Source organism: Carlito syrichta, unplaced genomic scaffold (genome assembly GCF_000164805.1).
Source record: "Carlito syrichta isolate Samal-C Ts95f unplaced genomic scaffold, Tarsius_syrichta-2.0.1 Scaffold308875, whole genome shotgun sequence".
Classification (NCBI taxonomy): domain Eukaryota; kingdom Metazoa; phylum Chordata; class Mammalia; order Primates; family Tarsiidae; genus Carlito; species Carlito syrichta.
The window spans coordinates 172,906-181,020 of NW_007252971.1; the positions used below are offsets into that span (position 1 = coordinate 172,906).

Consider the following 8,115-nt stretch of genomic DNA (forward strand, 5'->3'; position numbering starts at 1 on the left):
CCAAGTAGCCGGAACTACACCCGGCTAGATTTTGATTTGTTGCAGAGAGGTCTCACCAAGTTGCTCGGGCGTGTCTTGAACCCGCGGGCTCAGGCAATCCACTCACCTCGGTCTTCTAAAGCTCTGGGATTACAGGCTGAGCCACCGCGTCCGGCCAAGATAATATTTTTTACTCTCAGATCGGTGAGGGTTATAGTGTATTTTAATACTTATTTAAATGTTCCTGGTGTTTCAACGTCCTTTCCTCTCAGGTATTTTTAATGTATTGTTGGCTAGGTCCTTTACCTAACATGCTGTATAGCATCATGTTAATAAAGTTAGTGTCAAAAAAAATTTTTTTTAAGACTAAGTGCTTAACAAGAGGCGGGATTCCCCTTTAGGGTCACTGGGAGGAGGGCGGGAACAAGACCAGAGCAAAGCTTCCGCTTTCATTTCTACGATTATTAAGTAGTCAACCTTTCTCATTAAAGGAGTACCGCGGAAGGGTGATTTTCTGTCGGCAAAATACTTCCCTAACGACGAGTCCATCCATGAGACAGGTATGTCATAATATCGCACCACAACGAGTATTCCCTAAGAGCTCCGAAACCAATCAGATGACTTAAGTTCTGGTAGAACATTAAATTACAATTCATCTGACTTGTTGGTTTCCTTCTTTTCCCTCCGTCTCAAAAATGCTGAACTTCTAAATTAGATTCCACCCCCCTCCATTCCTGGCCAGTGGTTTGGTCCGACCTTAATACTGACAGGAGGCACGAGCTGCGTTTGCGCAGAAAGCTGGCGGGGGGGTGGGGGGAGGAACATGGCGCAAGCTCTCTCTGAGGAGGAGTTTCAGCGGATGCAGGTGCCGCTCGCGGTGGGAAAGACCACCGGGCTAGGCGTCGAGGGGCGGGGTAGAGAGAGGTCGTGCCACCAACTCTGAGAAGGGGTTGGTTGAGATGGACCCTGAGTCTAAGGGGTTGGTCTGGAGAAGGGAAACTGAGGCTCCGAGTGGTGAGACTCTTGGATTCCAGGATACTATGAGGTTCTGAAGGTTGGATTCTGTTAGTCTTGCGGCGGGGGGAGCGGCATCCTTAAGTAGGCGATACCTTACTCAGACCTGGAGGGGACGAGACTTTTGGGCCCATGCAGGGGACACCATCTGTGAGTGATGATAATGTTGGGCTTTGAGGGAAGGAGATCCCGAGAAGGCGAAACCATTTTGTCTGGAGAGGAAGGAAGCGGGTGTTGGGCTGTTTGCGTCATGGTGGGGGGAGCCCTTGAGGGCAATATCATTAGCGGTGGGAGGTGGAAACTTTGTAGGAGATACCAGTGTGCTAGGGGATTGGGGAAAGACCCCAGGTGTTGTCATTGTTCCTGGCAGGTGGTGATCCTGTGCAAGTGGTAGTGTATCCTAAAGGGGGGCGGTACCATTGGATGGTTAAGAGTGATCCCAATGGGCCTAGGTTGAAGAAGGCCTTGAATGGGTAAATCCTATTAATTGAGGGGAGGACCAGAGGAGGTGAAAGAACGATACCTTGGACTGCATGGAGAGGAGGTTATTGGGCTTTTGGGAGGTGCCCTGACTAGGTACTCTGACCACTTGATTCTTTGGGAGGGGACTCGGAGATGGGAAGAAAGACCATAGCATTGCATCAGGAGTGGATTCTTGTTGAGAAAGTCCCTCACTGGGGGAGTCTTGAAGGGGGAAACCCTGAATAGGGTCCTGTAGGGGGAAGGGAGGAACTCTTAAGTGAGGATAGGTAATCCCTATCAGTCCTTATGTGAGGGAAACCAGCTATCCCTGTGTGAGGGACATTGAGGACGGAAGGGTGAGCTCATTGAATCATGAATGGGGAAGACCACTGTAATCGACAGGGGCTTGTAAGTAAGGTAATTCAGCTGGCTCACCCAAGGCCCTGTAGAGGAAAGACCCTGAAGGATGTAGGGTTATCCCGTTAGAGCATGACTGGGGAAATATTGAGGCAAGTGGAGGGGGACCCTTGAGTGAGGAAGATTCATGCCACTGGGCCATGAGTGAGGGAAAACTACTGGGATCTGTTAGGGAGGGACTCTATTGGGGTGAAAAGGGCATTCCAATTTGACCAGGACTGGGAGAGACAGATCACTGGGTTCTGGGACAGAGGCAGGAAAGATTCTGTAAAGGCCAAGCCCTCTGACCTTGAGCAGACTGACTATCAGGGTGTGGGAGGAGGAGGCTGGGAGGGAAGAGTCCTGGTGGGGTAAAGGACAGTGAGTGGGTCTGGGAAGAACCAACCTCAGGGCCCTACAGGGCTGGGAGGGAGAAATGTGCTATTTGAAATGGCCCATACTTCACTTTCCCTTAATTCTTAAAGGGGGCCTGGACATGTTTTGAGAGCCAAGGGGGTGGAAGGATCCTGGAAAGCCCTCTGACCCAGTGAAAGTTGGGCAGGAGAATACCAGATCCTTTCCCTTGGGAAAGAGGGAGGAAGACAGGCCCCTGCTCCCTGCTTTCAGGGGTCTCCAGTTCTGGCCAGGAAGCCAAACAACACCCCTAACAGTGTTCAGTGTATGAAGAGGTCAGCCAAGATGAGGAAAAGGAACTTTATCCTGTGGGTATGGAGAGCCATGGAATGCACATGAACAAGAACCTAACTGAGGCAATGCTCTGTGATGGTCTGAGTACAGAGTGGATTGGAGGGGGCAGGCAGAGGCAGCAGGGAGATGCAGGGATGAGGCTGGCTGGGGTTATAAGTGCAGCTGGAGAAGGTAAGATGGGCTGAGGGTCTAGAAGCTCATTTAGAATATAACATGTACAAGTCTAAAGAGACACATGGAGGGCATAGGGTCCATGGGGCTTAGCAGCTTGGTTTCCTCATGGTGGAGGTAGAGACACTTTCCTGACCAAGTCTTTTCATTTCCTTGCTTCACCCAAAGGCTCAGCTCCTGGAACTCCGGACAAACAACTACCAGCTTTCAGATGAACTACGCAAGAATGGTGTTGGTGAGCCAGGAGGGTCTTATTAGCGGGGGGTGGCTTTGGGGCACAGGTTTTCCCTCAAAGTCCTGGCAGGAAGAACTTTCATTCCTTGTCACTACCTGTCGTTAAGATTCCCTGATTTTTTTCCACACTAGAACTTGCCAGTCTTCGACAGAAGGTCGCCTACCTGGATAAAGAGTTCAGCAAAGCTCAGAAGGTACCTCTCTCCATCCACCCACCCATCCTTCCCTCTACCCATCTGACTCACTCATCTATACAGTGAGCACCTAAGGTGAACCAGACCTAATGTTGCTTGCTGCTTTTATGTAGTCATTTAAAGAATTCTCATGGAAGCCTCTTTCATTTGCTGATTTTACCTAATCTTGCTTAATTTATTGATTAATTTTAGTTTACTATTAATTCATTGCTAATTTCAGTTACTTATTCTGATTCACTAACTTTTAATTAAATAGTCAAATTTGACTGGGTACAGTAGCTCATTCCTATAATCCCAGCATATTGGGAGGCCGAAGTGAAAAGATTGCCTGAGCCCACGGATTCGAGTCCAGCCAGGCAACTTGGTGAGACCTCATCTCTATGATAAATAAAAAAATTAGTTGGGTGCGGTGGCACGTGCCTGTAGTTCCAGCTACTTGGAAGGCTGAGGCAGAAGGATCACCTGAGCCCAGCAGGTCGAGGCTGCAGTGGCCGTGAGCGTGCCACTGCACTCCAGCCTGGGCGACAGAGTGAGACTCCAATGCAAAAAAAAAAAAAAAATGCCAAATTTACCAGTAAATCTGCCTTGAATGTGCCTTCTATACGCCACTCACACTCTTGCCTTGTGCTCCTACCTCCCATCCTTGTCCTGGTCCAGTTGATAAAATGAAACCAAGTCCACCTCTCAGATCCTCTAAAGATAAGATAGAATATAATCTATTGTGACCCCTCAAGACAGTTAAGGTCCTCCCTTGTCTCCTTCACTGCTTTGTCCCCTTGCTTAGCACAATGTTATACTTAGTGTGCTCTCAATAAATATTTGATGGATGAAGGAATAAAGAATGCACGCTCTCCAGCAGTCAGGAAACTGGACTTCTCTTTGGTAGGGTGCTGATTTCCCAAACTTGGCAATACTCTTGGCTACCCAGCAGGGGAGCAACAGTTCCTGGATTGCGTGGGAAGTTTCCACATTAGACATGTTTAGGCAGATGTAGCAATGAAGCCACAATTTCTGAGTCTGGAGTTCCAGCCCATAAAGGGTTAAATATTAAGACTCCTCTGACCACCCTCAAAAGCTTAGAGGGAAGGATGATTTCTGTGTGCTGGGGCCCAAGGCAGGATTTGCATTTATTCATTCACTTACTCACTCATTCTGTCATTCTGGAATGACAGAAATTGTCCAAGTTGTCATACAAGTTCTGTGGATGAAGACACTCCCATCCTCCAACCCCTGTAATCATTGTCCCCCCCTTAGCACTAGCCACAATTGTCTCCATACCTTAGTGAGGGAGTCCATGTCTGTTCACTTTAGCTCTCTTTCCACCCACCCCCCATTTAGGCACTGAGCAAGAGCAAGAAAGCTCAGGTAAGAGGACCCATGTGGGTGAATGTATCTGGGAGACTGTCTTGGTGGGATATTTCTGTATGCTGGGATCTCCTTGTACTGGCCTGCCTTTCTTTGTGTGTGCCCTTGCGTCTGCAACTACCTCACTGCCATGTGTTTGTGTCTGTTGCTATTTTCCTGTGTTTGCCTTGAACTCTGTGCCTCTGTGTGTGTGTCTCTTTCCTTCTCCCTTTCTCTCTCCATATCTTTTTGTCTCTCTGCCTATCTCTTTCTGTTCTTCTCTCTTGGACTCTTGTTTCTCTCCCCACCCTGTTACTATCTTTGTCGTCATTTCTCTCTTTTGTTTTTTCCCTGTTTCTCTCTCTCACTCCTTGTTTCTCTTTCCCCGGTCCTGTACATCTCTTCCTTACACTTTTTTTTTGAGTTGGGATCTCACTCTGTTGCCCAGGCTGGAGTGCAGTGACATAATCATGATTCACTGCAGCCTTGACCTCCTGGGTTCAAGCCTACCTCAGCCTCCTGAGTAGCTGGGACTACAGGTGCATGCCACCATACCTGGCTACATTTTCTTTTTAATTTTGTAGAGACTAGGCCTTGCTATGTTGCTTGTGCTAATCTTGAACTCTTAGGTTCAAGCAATCCTCCCACCTCAGCCTCCTAAAGTGCTGGGATTATAGGTGTGAGTCACTATGCCCAGATCGTAACTTATTTCTTTCCCTGACCCCTCTCTCTTCTCTCTATATCAAGTTCTCTCTGTTTTTTTTCTCTCTGTCTTCCTGCCTTTTCCTATTCATTCTCTCCCTCCTAATCCCTGTCTCCTTTCCTATCTTCCTCTTTTTCCCCATCTCTCTCTACCTCCTCTCTCCCCTATCAGTATCTTCCTCTCTTTCTCCTTTCTTTTTCCTTCCCTGTCTTCCCTTCTCTCTACCTTCCCATATCTCTTTCTTGTTCCGTCTCTCATTTTATGTCTCCCTGTGTCTCTCCTGTATCACCTCATTCTCTGTATCCTGTGTCTTCCCCCATGTCATTTTCTCCCTCTTCCTGTCTCTTTGTCCTACATTCCCATCCTTTTTGCCCTGGCTCATGTCTGCCACTGCAGGAAGTCGAGGTACTGCTGAGTGAAAATGAGATGCTGCAGGCAAAGCTGCACGGCCAGGAGGAGGACTTCCGTTTGCAAAACAGCACGCTAATGGCGGAGTTCAGCAAGGTGCTGGTGCCTGGGATAGTCAAGGGGGAAATGAGGGGTAGGGACTACCTGGACTGAAACTTGGCAGCAGCAGAGTGATTGGACAAGGGTCTGGCCCTGGAGCACTGTCCGTGGTGCTGAAACAAGTCCTGGATTGCTGCGGGGGGGGGGGGGAAGTAATTTGCCAGATGGGGCCAATCATTGTGCTGGATTAGAAGGCTTTGAGCCCTGAGATCAGCTGGCTCCTGGCCAAGTCAATCCTTTTCTTTAAGCTTGAAGTCTCCACATATAACTTGGGGTTGATGCTATGGAGCCTCAAGGTGTTAGAAATGTTTTAGGTCAAGTTCCTATGCTTAAAATAAGATGGAAGGTGTTCGAGGTGTTTCCCTTTTCTCTTTCTTCTCTTCATTTGACATAAGCCTGGGCTTCTACTTGTTCCGGATAATTCATTCTGGATTGGTTAATTCTATCTCTCTCCTCACTGATTTAGTGTTGTGGCTGTTTTTGAGTCTACTGGGAAATTAGAGATGTTGTCTTTTGTTCCTTTAGCTTCTGTGTCCACAGTTAATAACTTTCTAAGTTTTTAGGGAAAAAGTCTTATGGCAGCAAAAATGGTATTTCCGAGGCCCCACCTGAAAATGTAGTAGTGAAGATCTTAAAAACCAAAACAAAACAACAAATAAACTTTAAGCAGGTATAATACCAGGAGAGGCAGTTTAGCAAGTATCAGTTATGAGCAGGGATTCTGGAACCAGAATGCCCAGATTAAAATCTTGGCTCTACCTTTTACTAACTGTAACCTTGAGCAAGTCACTCACCCTGCCTGGATCTTGGTTCCCAGAGGTGTAAAATGGAAATGATGATAATAACTGTACCTGTCTCACAGGGCTTTTATGAGGAATAAATGGGTAAATGTGTGCAAGTCACTTAGAACAGATCCTTACGCATAGTATCAGTATGAAAGTGTTAGCTACTAATATTATTATTATTATTATTTTATTATTATTATTTTGAGTTGGAGTCTCACTCCATTGCACAGGCTGGAGTGCAGTGGCACACTCACAGCCCAGCATCAACCCTCTGGGCTCAGGTGATCCTTCCACCTCAGCTTTCCAAGTAGTCAGAACTACAGGTGCACGCTACCACGCCCGGCTAATTTTTAAATTTATTTATTATAGAGGCAAGGTCTCGCCAAGTTGCCCAGGCTGGTCTTGAACCCGCGGGCTCAGGCAATCTACTCGCCTCGGCCTCCCAAACTGCTGGGATTACAGGCTAAGACACCAAGCCTGGTCTAATATTATTTTTCTTTTTTTTTTTTTCTTTTCTTTCTTTCTTTCTTATCTACTTATTTATTTATTTATTGTAGAGATGAAGTCTCTCCAAGTTACCCAGGCTGGTTTCAAACCCACAGGCTCAGGCAGTCCTCTCACCTTGGTCTCCCAAAGTGCTGGGATTATAGTCATGAGCCACTGTGCCTGGCCTATTTTTCTATTAATTTATTTTCCCTCTAAAATATTCCTTGACTTTTAAAAAGTTTGATTTCCATCCTGTGGTTCTGCCCTGCCTCAGGCTTTACCACTTCTCATCTGCTCTGTTTCCGTAGCCTCCTCCCTGGTCTCTTTGCTTCTGGTTTCCTCTACCAGTACATTCCACAGAGGATATTCTGAAATGCAGGTCTTATCACATCACTGCTTTTGTGTGTGTGTGTGTTGGAGTCTCATTCTGTCGCCCAGACTGGAGTGCAGTGGCACACTCCCAGCCACTGCAGCCTTGACCTGCTGGGCTGCGGCGATCCTTCTGCCTCAGCCTTCCAAGTAGCGGAGCTACAGGCACGTGCTACCACGCCAAGCTAATTTTTGATTTATTGTAGAGATGAGGTCTTGCCAAGTTGCCCAGGCGGATCTTGAACCTGCAGGCTCAGGTAATTCACTCACCTCAGCCTCCTAAAGCATGGGATTACAGGCTGAGCCACCGAGCCCGGCTCACATCACTGCTTTAAATAATCCCTTCCAGTGTCTCCCTGCTCCTACTTCAGAGCCTCTGGTGCTCACATAGCCACTGGCCTCACTGCATTTCTCACTGCTTCCTGCCTCCAGCCTCCATGGTGTCATGCTTCTTAACAGGGGCAGGCATTATTCCATAAATCCAGCTCATGTTTCCCTACACCTGCCCTGGACTGTGCACTAGGCTTGGTATAGAGACTTCCTCCATAGTCCTCCTTCTTCCAGGAACTGGAAGTGCTCACAGAGACCTGGGTTCAGAGCCTACCTCTACCCCTTATTTGCTAAGATACTTCGGCTCAATGTCCCTTCAACAAATAGTTACTTGCTGGGCTCAGTGGCTCAACCTGTAATCCCAGCACTTTGGGAGGCTGAGGTGAGTGGATTGCCTGAGTCCGCGGGTTCGAGACCCGCCTGGGCAACTTGG

General features: G+C 47.7%; 1 protein-coding gene across 2 annotated transcripts in view; it reads left to right on the plus strand.

Annotated features, from left to right (window-relative positions):
- The first annotated feature begins 773 nt into the window (after positions 1–773).
- The window catches only part of GRIPAP1 (GRIP1 associated protein 1), a 25,837-nt gene continuing 18,495 nt past the window's right edge, over positions 774–8,115 (plus strand). The window contains exons 1-5 of one of the 2 annotated variants that reach the window (XM_021716713.1): positions 774–844; positions 2,899–2,965; positions 3,097–3,158; positions 4,497–4,523; positions 5,602–5,709. In XM_021716713.1, the coding sequence (XP_021572388.1) occupies positions 803–844; positions 2,899–2,965; positions 3,097–3,158; positions 4,497–4,523; positions 5,602–5,709 (306 nt within the window). In that variant the 5' untranslated portion in view covers positions 774–802. The remainder of the gene's footprint in view (positions 845–2,898; positions 2,966–3,096; positions 3,159–4,496; positions 4,524–5,601; positions 5,710–8,115) is intronic. The other variant, XM_008066298.2, reaches the window with a different exon arrangement.